The sequence below is a fragment of the Equus przewalskii genome, chromosome 4, assembly GCF_037783145.1.
Source record: "Equus przewalskii isolate Varuska chromosome 4, EquPr2, whole genome shotgun sequence".
Taxonomy (NCBI): Eukaryota; Metazoa; Chordata; class Mammalia; order Perissodactyla; family Equidae; genus Equus; species Equus przewalskii.
The window spans coordinates 6067261-6084552 of NC_091834.1; the positions used below are offsets into that span (position 1 = coordinate 6067261).

At 47.4% G+C, this 17292-nt stretch overlaps 2 protein-coding genes across 5 annotated transcripts in view; one reads left to right on the forward strand and one right to left on the reverse strand.

Moving 5' to 3' along the window:
- The window catches only part of ATXN7L1 (ataxin 7 like 1), a 221921-nt gene extending 210944 nt beyond the window's left edge, over positions 1–10977 (reverse strand). Inside the window, exons 1-4 of one of the 2 annotated variants that reach the window (XM_070617140.1) lie at positions 10898–10970; positions 10436–10553; positions 9467–9674; positions 8886–8954 (exon numbers count right to left, since the gene is read on the reverse strand). In XM_070617140.1, coding sequence (XP_070473241.1) covers positions 8886–8954; positions 9467–9647 — 250 coding nt within the window. In that variant the 5' untranslated portion in view covers positions 9648–9674; positions 10436–10553; positions 10898–10970. Of the gene's footprint in view, positions 1–8885; positions 8955–9466; positions 9675–10435; positions 10554–10897 lie in introns of both variants that reach the window. The other variant, XM_070617148.1, reaches the window with a different exon arrangement.
- The window catches only part of CDHR3 (cadherin related family member 3), a 129516-nt gene continuing 122158 nt past the window's right edge, over positions 9935–17292 (forward strand). The window contains exons 1-3 of one of the 3 annotated variants that reach the window (XM_070617158.1): positions 9935–10331; positions 11246–11406; positions 11513–11607. The gene's annotated coding sequence lies outside the window, so the exon portion shown is untranslated. Of the gene's footprint in view, positions 10332–11245; positions 11608–17292 lie in introns of those variants that run through there. The other 2 variants (XM_070617156.1, XM_070617157.1) reach the window with 2 other exon arrangements.

A 17292-nucleotide genomic window follows, 5' to 3' on the forward strand; every position in this document is an offset into this window, starting at 1 on the left:
GGTTAGTGTCATCAGTTTGGGTGTCCTGTCTCCCCCGACCCCAGGACTCTATAACCTATTGGTGTACTGGGGCAGGATCCTGCAGCACCCCCGAACCCAGCCACAGGTGTCTTTGCACCCTTAATATTTGGAGAACCCCAACTAGCTTCATAGAGCAGGTACACTGGTAACTGCATCTATGTTCAAAGAACCCGTCACCGAGTCACTTTCATCTTCCCCACTATGGTGACCTGGTGTCACTTTGTCCCTAGAGAGAGTTTATTTGGTTTCCTTTTTTCCTTTAAGCACCTGATCCCTAAAATTGGCAAGTGGAACTGTGTTATGAAACCACAGGTACAAGGATAAAGCGTCTACGTAAAAAAAAACGCTCTCCCCACAGTGAATCCCAGCTTTACTTAGGGGTGACCAGCAAGCCAAGTCTAGCCCTGAATGGTAAGGACCCTGAGCCTCAGCCCACCTTCAAGAAGTGGTTTCCTGGGCTCTCATCACCAGCTCCAGGGCCTCAGGTCTAAATCCAGTCCGTCTGGCTGAAGGGGCCAATCAGAGCTCCGCCACAGGGACGAGTGGGAGAGAGCCAGCCAAAAGGTATTTGCTGGGAGCCCATCCTTGGCAGAACACCGCACCAAGAGTTTTAGGAGAGAGGGACACGCAAGTCAGTCCTTGACATCCAGCTTCTACAATTGAGAAAAAGGCCAACCCATTGGCCAGCCCTCTCTCTCCATTATGGCTTCATTTGATTACTGCAGTCAGACTCCTGTGATTCCCACAAGGTGAGCCCAGAGTGGGGACTCCCAGGAGGTGCCCCGCAATGCTGGGGGAGCTGGGTGTCTTCCCTTGGCTCTCTCTTCCCACGGGAGGCTCGGGGAGCCCTCTCTGTGTGATGCCGAGCCTGCTGGGGCGGGGGTGATGCGGTCAGCAGGGAGCGGCTTCTCTTCCCCTTCTAGTGGGGGCTGTCCTGGTCTCTGTGGTGCAGAGGGTCCTGCAGCCTCAGGCCCGAGTTCCAGGATTCTCGGTGGTGTCTTGGTCATGAATAGTTGTTAGTTATTCTTGGGAGGGGGAGCAAAGTCTGGAATGACCCACGTTGCCATCTTGGTGACATCACTCCTATGGCAGTCACTAAATGATCATAGCTTCCCGTTTTGAACACTGGACCTCCTCAGAATATGGGGTCCTTGGACAAAAGGGATGTGAATAGGACAGGGTCTCACTGTGTCCACTACCATCATTTTATGTCTATGTCCCAAAGACGTCATGCATGAAACAAAGTGTGATGAATGAAAGGGTAGCCCAAAGGATAGAAACACGCTGTATACAGAAAACGATGCAGGAACCAAATCTGCCTGACCTTTCTAAATCAATTCTGAAGCCAAGACGGCAGGCCCTGTGAACCACTGGCTAGAGCGAACATGGCCCTACAGCCCGAAATAATGCCATGGACTACTTAGCACACAGGTCAGGAGCCCTCCGGAGTCTGACCTCCTCTGCCCTTCCTATTTTCCAACCCTTAACAGGGAAATCCTGAAATTAGCCGCTTTGCTCTCCCTCATGCGCATGCTCATTCCAGACAAATCTCATGGGCGATCAAACCACGCAGAACCCAATTGTTACTTCCAGCCTGACTTAAAACGTAAACTGAAATGCTTAATGCCTCACCGCGGTGCTTCTGACATCGGGGCCACCATATACGGGATAATAAATGCTGTCATTATCCGAATCTGTGCCTTGGGGTGTCCTCTACCCACAGTGAGGGAGGCTGGGCACCCAGAATCAGAAGCTGCACCTCCCCACTGTCACAGCCACTGCAGAACCGGTCTGAAGGTCTGGAGGAGTCAGCCTGGAAACCCCTGGAGTAGAGCTCCTTGAAGGAATGGAGCCTTCTCGCTCTTTACATCCTCCCAAACGTAGCCCAGTGCCAGGGGACAGTCACAGCTCCACAAATGTCTGCACAGCGTTTAATAAGGCTGACTCCCCTGGAACGGAGGCCTGAGACATGGACAGACGGCAGCCGAATATTTCTGTGAACACCCTAGTCTACTTTTCTTGTGTTTTCACCTTTTCAGCTTCGCCTCACACCAGTGACTCTCTCTCTCTCTCGGAGTGATTTCGCCCCACGGGGGCCTTTGGCCATGTCTGGAGACATTTTTGGTTATTTCAGCTTGGGGGACGTAAGAGGCCACGGATGCCGCTAAACACCCTACAATGCACAGGACAGTTCCCCACCGCAAGCAAGTGCCTGGCTCAGAGTGTCAGTAATGCCACCGCGAAGACACTTTACACTCCTCTCTGCTTTGTTATCTTTACTCCAGCGACACACTTTTTAGTTTCTAGAACATTCTATACTCTCTCCCATTTTGGGCCTTCTCACATGTTGCTTCCTCTAACTCCACTCCACCCAGCCCTGCACATGATAACTTCCATTCATCCTCCAGGTTTTAGCTTAAACAAATTTCCCCAGGGAGGCCGTCTCGGAGTGCCTACCCTGTATTAGCCCCCCCACCGTGCCCTCCAATGGCACCCCAATTTTCTTTCAGAGCACTCCCACGGTTGCCGTGAGTTTTCTACGTTTGGAAGCACCTTGAGGCCGAGGCTGTGCTTTTTCACACTGTGTCCCCAGGCTAGCCCAGTGCTGGCACACGGCGAGAGCTCATGCAGTCTCAAATGCATGACAGAGACCAAGAAAGCGGCAGGGGGTACCGAAACCATGCAGACGTCCAGGGCCTTGAACGATCATCCTTCTGTGCAGGCCCCAAAGAGAGAAGGTGGCAGCGCCTTACGAGTTGGTACAGAGCACTCTCTAAGAGAAATGGAAACGGCAAGATGCTGGGCCACACTTAGAGTCTGCCATCACCCATGCGGGGAAAGCAAGAAGAAAAACTATACACGGATCTCCTTGAATGCACACAGAGTATCTTTAGAAGAATACACAAGTAACTGGGGACAGGAGTAGGAGGACGACTTCCTTTTCACTGCATGCCCTTTTGAATTTCATAACATGTGAACAGTATTTTAAAAAACAAGAAACATTTAAAAGGGGCCAGCCCAGTGGTGTAGTGGCTAAGTTTGTGCGCTCTGCTTCTGCGGCCTGCGGTTTGTGGGTTTGGATCCCAGGCATGGACCTACACACTGGTCATCAAGCTGTGGAGGCATCCCACAGAAAACAGAGGAACATTGGCCCAGAGTTAGCTCAGTGACAATCTTCCTCACCAAAAAAATCAAAAAACAAAAGACCATATTCTTATAGAATGACATATGATGAGAACCCAGCACAGAGTAACTGTGCTTAGAAGCCAGTATCACATACAGTCTAACAAGTGCGCCCCCCACCCAGTTTCCTGTCTTGGAAGGCCCAGAGACACCTTTTCTCCCCGTGAGAAGCTAGGCACATGGAAACACTGTACGCATAAAGAGAGACTCATTTCAGAAGCTTTATATTTTCAAAACTAGATGGTTTTGAAATGCCCTGTCTCAGCTTTGCTCTCTGGGTCACAGCACTCTCCCTCCTCCGTCGGTTGGACACAACTGTAAAGCTTCCTCATTCTCCAAGCCCTTCTCCTCCTTTTCCTCTCGCCTCCCTACCGCCTTGAGGCCACGCTGTCTCTCCTGTGCTTTCACCCCAAACGCCAGGCAAGAGAAGAGAGACGGCAACGAAACGTCAAAGTGAGCAAATGCGGCTGCTCATCAGCAAAAGGCGAGGAAGGTAGGCTTCACGGAGAAGGAAGCTGAAATTAAGGGCGAAAACGAGGTTTATCTGTGTAATCTGCGGAGTGGTGTCTTCCCATCTCTTATCAGCATAGATAACGGAGTTGTCCGTGAAACGATAAAAGGAAGCCATCTGCAGTTTCCCATAGATCCCCACCACTTGTCACTGGCTTCCCTGGCTTGGATTCTAAGAACCCATCTTTTCCTCCAATTTGCTCCCATCCAGCTACTTGCAAGGCCTCCAAACCCGAGCGGAACCTGTTCCCACACTCCCTGCCTCCTCCTGTGTTCCAGCCTCATGCCACCGGCTTCTCGGGAGAACAGCAAGATCTTACTGGCCCCAGAATAGTTTTCAGACTGGAAGCATTTCGTGAGTTTACCTACATCAAATCAAAACATCTGGGAACATGAAAACACAGATAAATGCCCAAAGTAATTCGGGTAGGCTTCCAAAACACCTGAACAAGGATTTATTCAGGAATTTCTTTTCTCAGTGATCAGATCAAACAACTTATTGATCATTTTTAAAGTTATTTTTTTAGACCTCCTGGTCCCCAGAAAGAACTTGGTAAACCTTCCTAGACACAGGTCCAAAACTGCCTAAGTATTCTCCTCTAGCTCGAGAAACGTTATCAATGACTACAGACCAACTGCACTCCATTAAAAACATGGATATCACAGAAACTGGTTTTTAAAAACTCATTAGCTTTATAAAATTATGATAACATGGTTTACTCCAAAAATGAAATTTCTGATACAATATATCTTCTCAGTTCATCACTGATTAGTTAAGAATCCTAGTTAATTATAACACTAAAGTTTTCTAGAACTGGGCTTCATTAATAAATGATGATAATCATGATAACATTAAAAAAAAAAGTAAAGTCAAACACCCATAAAAGGCTTCCTATGTACTAAACGCTCTTGTATTATCTCAGTTAATCCTCACAACAACGCTGTTACCATCTCTGTTTCATACAGTTCAGCACACTTCTGAGCCATATGAATCCTGCTCCTTCTTCATGAACAGACGCTCTTAAAAAAAAAAAGTTGAGGTGAGGCCATTAGAAAAGGGGAACTTCTTTCTAAATCACAGAGCTTTTTCCCAATTAGCTTGAAAAAAGCCTTCAGATAAATCTACGAAGCTAGAGAGAGAAAATTATTTAAAAAGGTTAGCCAGACGAATGGCTTTCCTTGGAATTTTCTGTCCTAAACGCATTTCCCATCTTAGATGAGGCTAATAAGGTTCTGGGACCCCTCCTCTTAGGAATCCCAGGCCTGATGGATCCCGCTGACTGAGGTCAACTCAATCTCTACCTTGGGGAGCACATCACCCCAGGTTTTGGACTCAGACCCTCAGCTTTCCCAGAGTCCTACAGGCCACACGCCATTCACAAACGACTTGCAGCAGAATACGCTTCTGCACGAGATGCAGTAATTTCTGCCACCAAGTCAGAAATTGAGAAAACAAACCCACTATGTAGTAGTTTAAGATGCATACATATATTTTAAATGAAGCCTTATTTCTTTTTCTCCCTAAAGCCCCAGTACATAGTTATATCCTATTTGTACGTCTTTCTAGTCCTTCTACATGGGATGCGCCTCAGCATGGCCTGATGAGCAGTGTGTAGGTCCGTGGCCAGGATCTGAACCCGTGAACCCCGGGCCACCAAAGCAGGGAGCACACGAACTTAGCTGCCATGCCACCAGGCCGGCCTCCCAGTTTGACGTATTTTTAATATGAGGGCTTGATTTTTAAAAAAAAAAACCTTTAAAAACAGCCTGTCTGGTATGACTGCATCTCAAATGTCAGTACATTCAATAGAAAAACTTAGGCTCAGAGGTCAGAGGGACCTTAAAGGACTTTTAATCCCACTCCCTTGCTTTCCAAGTGAAAGAACAGGTCCAGAGAAGGGCAATGATGTTTCCCAGGTCACATGTGGGAACTTAGGGAGCTGACCCAAAGTGCTCTCTCCCGCGCCCTCCCCCACGCCGGGCTGCCCTGGATATAACCCCATGTGACCCCACCCAAGCGTAACACCTGCAAACCCAGGTGATGACGTGACAAGGTCCAAAAACATGTGCCAAATTCCCCCGACCGCAATTTTACCTAGCTTTGGATGAAATAATAACAGTGGTGTGAAGACTTCCTTACTGAGATTTCAAAGCCTTCAGTTAACATTTCATACTGACACAGGTGGAGAAGTGAAGCAGAAAAGGAGGAGGAATGCAGAAGGAACTATATCACAATAACCGATTATTCAAAAGGTCTGCAAGTCCTTCTTGTGTCTTCTGAAGCTGTGGCCAGAGAGAGGCAGAAGGCAAAATGATTCTTTTTTTCATATTTCCAGCCTAACTTCCATCCCTGAGCTTAGTCTATAAAAAATATCACAACACAACAATGTTCACAGCAGCATTATCCACTATAGCCAAAATGAGGAAACAAGCAAATGTCCATCAATGGATGCATAAACAGACTATGGTATATCCATGCAATGGAATATTACTCAGCCATAAAAAGGAATGAAATTCTGATATACGTGACAACATGGATGAACCAGGAAAATATTATGTTAAGTGAAGCCAGACACAAAGGGCTGGCATGATATATATATATATGCATAGAATAGGGAAATTCATAGAGCCAGAAAATGGAATAGAGGTTACCAGGCTTGAGGGGAGACGGGAATGGGCACAGGGTTTCTGGTCGGGGTGACGAAAAAGTTCGGGAAATGGATAGTGATGATGGTTGTATAACATTGTGAATGTACTTAGTACCACTGAATCGTACACTTTAAAAATGGTTAAAATGGTAAATTTTACGTTATGTTTATTTTACCGCAACGAAAAAAATCCTATCAAAATCTGGAACCTACCCCTTCGTTTCTCAGTTGGAATGCCTAAGCTCTATCTTAGTCATTCACTGCTATCAAAGCTCGCATTTCTCCTCAAGACCTGCTTCCCACCAACAGCGTCAGGGTCAATCTATGTGTGCTCACACACAGGGATGAACACAATCACACCCAGGCCAATTTGTGTGCAGCAGAGACCCATTCACAAACACGGATCCATCCTTTCACCTCCCGCATGACGGCTCCAACAAGAAGGCCCACGGCGAGACTAACGCAACCAGTGTTTCTGCAGACCCTGCAGCCCAACGCTCTGACACGGGGTCCCAGCTCAACTCTTAGATTCCTCACCACGGCAGGATATATATTTCGTATACATATATTCTGCTTAGGAAGAAGGCTGCGGCCCACACCAGGAAGACCTTCAGGAATTGCTAACCCAAGTTGGCTCCACCAGGCCCAGGAACAAAGAGATGTGAGCCCATGCATGGCTATCGGGTGAACTCAGCAAACGCACGCTACCTGAACAGTGGGTGTCCTTAATACAGATGCATATAATTAGGAGCTAAATCTTTGTACCTTTATAGGACAAAGGATATAATAAGCAAGATGTACAGCTTGTGACTTCTGAGGAGAGGAAGCTTTTCATTTTTCCTTAAAAGAAGCTATTTCTCACGAGGCAAAGAGAATCTGAGAACAAGAGTCTTCTGAAACAGAAGTAGGGAGGGGGGCACAGAATATGAGTCTTGTGTGTTATAGTCATAATCTATCACCCAGGCCTGAGAGGTGTCAATTCTGTGCCATACCATGACCTTTAGTCAACTCGAATTCAAAGGTTTTCACAACCTCATCTTCTTTGGTGGAAACCTTTCTGCTGCCAGGGGTCTGATAACCGAGTCCCTTAAGCTTGTAAAGATCTCAAGAGTTTGCCTGTGAAGACAAACCGTCTCTAAAGATGCTTTCCATTGCCAACACACATGGACATTTAGCACAGATAAGCTGCCACTTGTGAGAAGTCCACTTGACATTATTCCCTTGTGCCTTCTGAAGCCACACGTCAAGACCATACTAAGATATTTAGAGGCAAACATCTTTAGAATAAGGTTTCATTCCCAATCAAAGTGTCTAATTAGCAGAAACACTATGCTACAGAGCTGTCCTTGAATATGCATGCATTTTAACCTCCATGTTATTTTTTCTGAAGCACAAATTTTCCTCTCGCTGGATGGTCAGGAAACGATTAGGCACAGAAAACCGACTGTCTTGGGTGTCGATCCACAAATGAGTTCCATCTTTCCAAGCGGGTTTCGGCTGCCTGACAGGATGACATTCAGGCTTAAGAGGGAGACCATTCTTTGGAGTCGAATGGCCTTTTCTCCATCCATTTTGGATGAGCAATGCTCCTGTGGCCTACTTATGGCTGAACTCCTTCAACACTTGCCCCCAACCTCTTCGCACCCCTTGAGTCTTCTTCCCACCCCCAATTTCAGCCAACTGTGTTGACAAGACATCAGTTAGCAAATCACGATTCAAAGGAAGCCATCCAATTGCGCAGCAGAAAGTGGCCTCTGGAGCTGCCCCATGTAAAGCCCATAGGCCAGAGTTACATATGGCAGGCTTGCAAACGCCAACAGGATATGATTTATTTATGACGACCATGTGTTTTTGATGCCCAGTGCCAGCAGGCTGTGGCTTCACTTGCCTGCCTCACTCTGGGATGATCTACCTACTCACTGTGTCCCATTTCAGGTACTATATTTCCATGCTGGGGAAAGAGAGGTGGGCAACTGGCTGGGGGGCTGCACACACAGATGCCCCTGACCCTGATCACCACACAACAACCTTTGACCCAATGCAAAGTGGGCCGAACGTAACTCGCCACAGAGGTTCGCCATGGACAGGGGTTTTCAGCGGAGAGTGGAGAAGTCGCTGCTCGAATGACTGACCATGTGGGGTTCATTAAACTGCTGTGTATTTACCCACAAGGAAGGCTGGGGTGCTTGTGAAGGGAGCCCCCCGTCTTCCTTTCAGGGATTTCTACCCCCCACCATTTGGCAATGATGCTCCAAAGGCGAATGGCAGATAGACATCAGAAGGTCCAAATGTGGGCTCCAGTCAAAGTGCAGTAAACTTCTGCCTTCAACAGTCTGCCTCTTACCCCCCAGTTGTATTTATACTTTGAGAGAAGTTAACACGAAGCAGGAGTCACCTGGGCGTGCTCAATTTTTGACAAGCCTTAGTCACTCTGTACCCAGCAGAACAATTCACATTATAGTCGAAATCCTGTGAAGATTCTGCCACACATGCTAACACTAAAATGCCAGTAGCTCCACTTACCTTCTTTATTGAGCCTCATAACCTCCCTGCTTTTTCCACCCTCTTTTCCAGCCTCTTCTAAATCTACATCTGCAGATGAAAAAGAAAAGGAAAAAAGAAAATAAGGAAAAAAAAAGAGAAAAAGGGGGAAAAAAGCCAAAGTCAAGGTGGGGGGGAGGGAGAGTGTTTATTTGCAAACAGATGGATATAAATACTGTCTATGAAAATCTTTCAATAATTGACAATGCAACATTTTCTCCCAAGTCCGGATTTCCATCTACCTGGCCCAGATAGGTACCAAAAAAAACTATACAAGCAGCAACAGAGTAGCCTTTTAAACAGATACACCGTGGGGCTGTGAAAGCCCACCCCGCGGGCTGCCACGGGGAGCCGGGCACAGCCAGCCAGCCTGCCGCCCTGGCAGCAGGGCCTCTCTCTGTGCACTGATGGTCTGTCTCCGGGTGTATTTATTTAGAGAGAGGGAGAAGCATGGACGACTCCGGGGGCCACTCTGTCTCACACACACACTTTTTCCCAGTGGCCCTAGGTGAATGGAAAGGTTACAGGATAATAAAGGGAGGAGGAGGCGGTGGGGTTCTTACTGTCGGAGCAGTGTAATTTGGCGGCGTCGATCCAGGAGGACCAGGGTTTGCCCAGAAACGCCTCCGGACTGGGCACTTTGCGATCCAGTGTCGCCATTGCTCTTCCTTCTTGTTGCTTTTTCCCTGTTCCTTCGGCAGCAGCAGCCGAGAGACACGGGATTCGAGAACGCTCCGACGTCATCTTCGGAACGTTCCGACATTGAGTGTTCTGAAAGCGGGAGGGAGGGAGGGATGGGAGGAGGGAGGCGGAGGAGGAGGAGAGAGAGACGAGGAGGAGGAGCCGGCGCCCGGGCGCCCGCAGCCCGCGGCCACCAGGGGCAGCAGAGAGCGCCCGCCGCCCGCCCGCCCGCCGGGGAGGCCGCGCGGCCCGGCCAGCGCGCGCCGGGGACCGAGGCTGCCGCGCGCCCGGGCGCGGAGATGCTGCGGCGCCGCCGCCCCGCGCGCACCCCGCGGCCGAGCCCGGGTCGGGGGGCCGGGGCGTGCGGGGCGGAGGGCGGGGGAAGACCCGGGAGAGGCGCGGCCTAGGGCCGGAGGAAGGGTGGGCTTTCCCGCAGAGTTGCCGCTAGAGGACGGAAAGTTTTTGCATGCAGCCCTTCCAGCGTGTCCTTGCCTCGCCGGGTCCCTGTCGCTCACGGTGGAGCGCCCCCGCGGGGATCCCCGCGGCTTAGAGGGGAGGAGCCGAGCAGGTTTGCACCCCACCGCCACGACCGCCCCAAGCCAAGGAAGGGACCCTGGGGACCTCTCTTCCCAGCCGCCACCCCCTTCCCCCTGTCTTTTTCACGGAGGATCTCGGATCGTGGAGGACTCTGCGGATGCCACTGGGAGCTGAGACCAACGCGCAGGTGGAAGTGGTCCCCAAAAGCAGGTGAGTTCGGGGCGAGAGGGACTGCCTTCCCATCTCAGGCTGCGGGACATGCAAAGCTCAAAACGCAGCGCCCGGTGCCCCCCGCTTCTCCGCGCGATGCGTACCTCCGGCTCTCGGAAAACCGCTGCGTAGACTTTGTTCCAGGATCACGAGAGCGAATTCACCGGCTCTCGGAAGATGACGCCTAGCGGGCCAGGCCCCTGGAGCAGTTTCCAGCGCTCCCTACCGAGGGACCGGGGTGGCTCGGGTTAGCGCATGCAGCCTGCCGCCAGGAATCTGATTCCTGGGAGAAGTCACCGCAGGCTTGAGCGCTCCAGGCAGTTAGAAAGGAAGCGTTAGATTTCCTCCGGATTTTGGACTTCTGATGCTTTAATTGAGACGACCCACCACCACCACCACCACCCCAGGAGTAGGCGACAAAGGTCTTAAAAGGTCTTCTGGTATCTCTCTCTCTCCTTTTTTAAAAATCCTTTTGTTTACTAGGAATTACCTAAAGCATAAGGACACCCCCAACCCCCAATCGATGTATTTGTCCTCTGTTTCCCCAGCGCCCTTTTAGTTCTCACCACTTTTGTTTCTGCCCCATGGCTGAAGCGCACAGATCTGAAGTTGTTCTGTCCTGAGTTCTGCCCTGGCTTTGCGGTCTAATGCCTCTGCCCGGGCGTCCTCAAAGCCAGGGTCAGCATGGGCCACGAAGGAGGAGCTGCGGACTGGTCTTCAGTTGTGATGTTTGTGTGAACGGACTTGTTTTTTGTTAGACCCAGATAAGTTTCATTTGCCTTCGCTCTCTTTGAAAGGGTTCTTACATGGGAACCACTAAGTGGCCAAAGTACCACTGGGTGGAGAATTCTTATTTTAAAGATTAGTGGTGTTAACAAATAGTTATTACTTATTGACCTCTTATGCTATGCTAGACACTGTGCTTGGCAAATCCATCCATCCATCCATCCATCCATTCATCTTGTCAACAAATATTGCCTGTCATGGACCAGCCAGCCTCAGCAGAGGAAGACAAATGAGACCCAGCCCGGCTCTTGTGGAGGTGCATTCTGGTGGTGCCTGTGGAAGAAGGAAGGTGTGAAGCTTATCAGTAACTTGGGAGAACAAGACATGTGCCCAGTTCCTGCCCAGGGCAGTGAAGGGTGTGTCTCCCAGAGCTGTGCCTGTTCATCTGTTCATAGGAGGGACTGAAATCTAGTTTGGAGGGAGCAGAAAACGTGTCGCAGAGAAGATGGGATCTGCCTTGCGTCTTGGAAATTGGGAAGGATTTATAATGGTAAGCTGAAGACTGGTCTTGCCAAGGGAGGGAAGAGATGGTGTTGGAGGCTTCAAAATGAACACGAGTGTGGTGCGTTTGGGTGTTGAGTGTCGTTTACCTGGGATGATGGGTTTGTATATTCAGGCCTGGGTCAAATTATGGACGGCACCGAATGGCATCCTAAAGAATTTGGGTTTTGTTTGATAGTGGGGAGCCGCTAAAGGGGCTTTCCGCAGCATAGGGAGAAGTCAAATGTGACTTAGAAAGATTACTCTGGCCTTGGTGTCCAGGACATGTTGGACTATGGAAGCTGGTTAAAAAAGTAGTGCTGTGGTATCATAGTGTGAAGAAATGAAGGCCTGAACTTGGTGGTCCCATACAGGTGGGGAAGAGGAGACAGGTATGAGAATAAAGCACCTCATCAGAGGATATGTTGCATGGCTGGATTTGGGGAAACAGAGAGAGAGAGAGCTGGGAGGGATAAGTAATTCCATCCTGGGACATTTTCCCCTTCCCCTGCTGCTTTCTGATTTTCCTCCCACTTCGGTGTTAATTTGTCTGTTGTTGTACATGCAAAGGAAGATGTGGGTGGCAGCCTCTAAGATGACCCATGATCCCCACACCCTGGTATTCTTGCCCTTGTGTGATCCCCTCCCTTTCAGTGTGGGCTGGACCTAGTGACTTGCTTCTGAACAGATAGACGATGGCAAGTGATGGGGTGTCACATCCGAGAAGACTGCGGCTTCTGACTTGCTCACTCGTGTTCTCACTGGCTTGCTTTAAGGGAAGCCCACTGCCATGTTATGAGCTGCCCTATGAAGAGGCACACGTAGCAAGGAACTGAGGGAGGCCTCTGGCCAACAGTCGGTGAGGAACTGAGGCCCTCAGTCCAAAAGCCTGTAAGGTGCCGAGTCCTGTCAACAGCCGTGTGAGTGAGTTTGCAAGCTTATCCTGCTCCAGTTGAATCTTAAGATGAGACCACAGCCTTGGCCCACACCTGTGAGGGTCCGTGAGGCACAGGCACCCAGCTAAGCCATGCCCGCATGCTGCACCCACATACACTGTGAGATAAGTAGTGTTGGTCATTTCAAGTTGTTAAGTTTGGGGACAACTTGTTACATGGCAATACATAACTAATACAGAAGGGTTTGGGTGTAAACTGATTGGATAACAAAAAAACTTACTAGAAAAATGAGTTTAATGAAGAAAAAGTCTGAGCAGCATTCCCTTATTCCTCTTTTGAGCCTCCTGTGAAATGTGTATCATACTTCTCGGAAATTCTTTGCCAGCTTTGTGGGACCGGTTTACACTAGTATCTCCTACGGGCTGAGTTTTGTAACTTATCTTTGTCTTTTGAGTACTCAGGTTTTTGCATTTAAACTCAGTCACTACTTTGTAGAAAGCATTCTCCAACGACAATGTCGTGATGTCACTGTTAGAAACAAGTCTTTACTGATAGCCATGCTGCCACACTGGTGGCTGTTACACCCCTGCCCTCCTCGAGGTGTCTGGAGAGAACAGTAAGAAAGGACTCAAGTCCAGTGGCTGGGAGTCAGTGACTTGAGCTTCCAGAGCATTCCAGAAAATTCTGTCTCCTCTCCCAGGAGCCACTTTAAACCACTCAGAAAATCAAAGGTGGCTTGTCAGAAGTGAGGGCACCTCAGTTGCAGAGAAACAAGGCAATGATTCAGTATTGTCACATCAGTTTACTGCCCCAGCCGAGTCTCTCAAGTAGAGGTTATTTCTGCACAACACCCTGAGGATGGTTGAGGATGGTGTGGCAGCCTGAATATCACTCCCTTCTAGCTGGGAGGCTTTTCGCTTGCAACATAGTAAAGTATGGCCTGGAATCCAAAAGTGATTAAGCATCTTTACAAAATAAGACTTTGGATACATTGCCATGTTTAGCTGATAATCAGAATACGTATACGTTGTTGCAGTTAGAGTTATGGAATATAATGGTAAAGTTTCTACTCTAAGCCTTCCACAGTTTCTCCACTGACTGGAGAGAGAATGGTACCAACTTTGTGAAACTATAACCCACTTGTGACTTTGGAAATATGGATGACATGGCTGTCAATGAAATTACCCCGCGGGGAGCCAGAGAATGAAGAAAGCATTGTCATCAAACCTACTAGAATTTTACACTTGATTTTAGATGAAAGCTGGGGTCCATCAGAGTAGTGTTCAGGTCAACATGGTGCATATATATTATATATACACTTCTATACCTTATAACTATGGATATATATATGTCAACTATGTATATGGCAAATTTATTGCAGACTTGAATTCCTTTTGGTAGTAAATAGCTACGAATACTGTTAGTGACAACGAGAATCTTATACATTCTTAATAGGAATAAATTGACCTGCAAAACAGTAATTTAAAGCCTGTTAGTATACTGTCAATGTGATGAAACTGTCTAGCAACAGTATAACACCTTATTCCCCTTGTGATTAATGTTTAGGGAGATAAAAGGGATGTAAATATTTTTATTGTTTTATTATCTTTCTTAGAAAAGTGACAGTGGTTGGGTTTAATTAAAAAGGAGACTCTCCCGTAGACCAAATAAAGAAATCCATTCAACTGAGATGACAATGGAAAATGTCTATTTAATTTGAATAACACCTGCTTCTGTGGAAGTGTGCATCTCATACGGAGCCTGCGTTCCCTTCGTCTGGTTCCTGTGCTGTTCCACCACATTATTGAAAAGAAGAGAAGAGCGAATATTAGCTCTCTCATTTGAGGATATTAAACTCCTCCTGGGGTCGAGGCTCTGTGTGTGCACCCCACTTCCTACCTAGGCTGCTGTCGGGAGGTTCCTAGAGGTGACGAGGAGAAAATGACATGTTCCGTTCAGAGGAGGCATCTCTGAAATTCTTTGATGTTTGCCTTAATTGAATCCATCTACCCCATCTGCCACTCTTCTCTCTAAATTTATTTCCCTAACCCACTCTCTCTGAGAACTGTGATTGGAGGGGAAATTTGTTATGTATGATGTTACCTTTTATGCAGGCTCCCTGCATCTGGAGGGCATGTGTGCTGCCTGCCTGTTCCGCCCCCTCCCATGCTGGCTTCGATAAATGACCCCTAGGAGCAACAGGAGTAAGAAAGAAAACAGGAATTCCAGGCTCTGGGCTACTGGTTTCAATATGAGCTCCTAGCCATGGGCCCGGTCTGAATATACATGGACTCTATTAATAAACATAACTACAGAACATGAAATTTGCGTTCTGACTGGGGCAGAAAAGCCAAAATGGGAGTGCGTTATCTTGAGGGAAAGCTGCCTTGAGCCCCCCCCCCCCGGGAGATTCTCCTCTGACTATGACCACTTGGGGCTCCCTGGAGCTACTCTGATGCTGTGGGTTGCCCCGAGGGTGGCCGAGCCAGCCCATTCCTAACCTCGCTCCTTCTCTGGGCTTAGGCAGGAGAGAAGATAGCTTCTCTTTAGCATTGTTGTAGAAATCACTTTTGGCCCATAACCTAAATGTAAATACAGATTTAACATTAACATAAGTACAAATTTAGCATATTAATTGGACCAGAGCCTGTCCAGCCCTCCAAACTGTTTTGTGTTGAGGACGCAATGCAGGTGGGGGCCAGAGCACAGGACTGAGATGGGCAGGCATGAGTTAGAATTGCTCATCAGCCATTTGCCTCAGAACCTTTCTTAATCCATTGGAACCTTGGTTTCCTCGTCTGTTAAATGGGTACTAAGGCTCTTCTCTTCGTGTTATGAGCATTGCAATTCTGGGTATTGAGCCCCCAGCAGAGAGCCAGGCGCACAGTGCACAATTGTAACGTTTGCTGTGGTTATTACTTTAATTGCAATGCCTCGTTTCGACCAGCCAGGAACAGGCTGACCCTCTGACGCCAGGAAGGCTCATGTGGTTGCTTCTGACCAAGGTCCTTCTCCTTAGAAAGGAAATGAATGCTCTTCTCTGTCCTTTGTGTGGGGCCACCGCCCCTGCGCCAGTGTTGGAGATCTCTGTCTGAAACTTCCTCTTGACGAGGTCTTCAGGCCCTTGTGCATGGAAGACCCTATAAGACCTTTTGGTTCCGCCAAGGGACTGCCACATCCTAAGTCTGGTCGGGACAAATCTGCCTTCTCGTGGCAGTGGCAACAGCTGTCCTAATCATTTTCTTCTGAAAAAAATTTTATTTTCTTTTGTAAAAGAAACCTAATATTGAATTCTAAAAATCACGTATGAATGTGTTCTCAGGAGACAGTGAAACTAAAGACAAGGAGATAATTCCCTTTTGCCTCAGATTTGCCTCGAATGGGGTCACTCTCTTGTCGTGGTCACTGTCATCCCCCCAGGTCTGGAGACATGTTTTCATATCGTCTTCTGTGCTTTTACCTACCGTATATATTTATCATTACAGGTCCAGATGATGTTGCTGTGTATGTTCTTCTTCTTTTTTCTTTTTTTTACATGAATAGTATCATTTTGTGGATTTCAAAAAAAAAAATCCCTGGTTGAGAAAGAAGCCTTGCATGAGCGTAAACAAGGCTGACAGGTGCCACAGACCATTTTTTGGATATTTTTCTGCAACTTTCTTTTTTCACAGAAGCCCTGCATGTCATTCTTTTAAACTGCTGCATAGTATTCCATAAAAAGGTCCAATCTGTCTATCTGTTATCTTATTGATGGACATTTAGGTTTCTGGTTTTACAAAAAATAAGGTGGTCAAAAATATTTATTTTTATATATGTTCCTTGGGCACATGAGGGAGTATTTCTCCCCAAAAGTAGAATTGCTGGGTATGTGCACTTTGGATTCTCATAGCTCTCCACGCTATCTTCTGATGCAGCTGACTAACTTATGCTCCCCCAGCGGCCCTGGAATGGGTCTATTTCCTCACGTCCTAATTAAGACTCAACATTTTCAAACATTTTGATTTTTGCCAATATCACATTAAAAAATATTCTTTAATTTGTATTTCCCCCATTTCTAGTATAGATCTGGGCATTTGTTCTTGCACTCGTATTTTCACTCTGTAAATTGCTATTGGTATCTTTTAATGATTTATTACTGGCATTTTTAGGTCTTTTATTGATTTTTTAGGAATTTTCTATACATTCTAGATTTAGATCTGTTTGAAAAGAAGGTGATTTTCCAGCTGGTTGCTTTTGTTCTTTTCACCTTGCTTACGGCGTCTTTTCCACACACCTTTTCCCCATCTGGACGTGGTTGGATGTATCAGGACTTCTCCTTGAGGCCTTTTGCTTTCGGCATCTTGCTTAAGAAGATCTTCTCTTCTGCAAGGTCATAAAACATTTTCTTATATTTTTCCTTTATGCGTTATAGGTTTTTGTTTTTTATTTTAGACCTCAGACATTTTTGGTTAATTGTGTGAGGTAAAAAATTAATTTTTGATCTTTTCCCAAACACATTTCCAGTTTTCCCCAGGCGTATATTGAATAGTTTATCCCTCCGTAGAGAGCCATCATATACTCACTTCCCAAACACACGGGTCTGTCTCTGAGCTCCCTTTTCTGTTCCACTGCTTGAATTGTCTTTTCCAGCACCAATTCCATGGTTTTAATTACTCTTGCTTTATAATATGTTTTGCTGTCTGTTAGAAAAAAATGTTTCTTTTCCGTTATAGGTTTAGAATACTCTGTCTTAGTCCCTTTGGGTTGCTGTAATAAAGTATCACAGACTGACTGGCTTATAAACAACAGGAATTTACTTC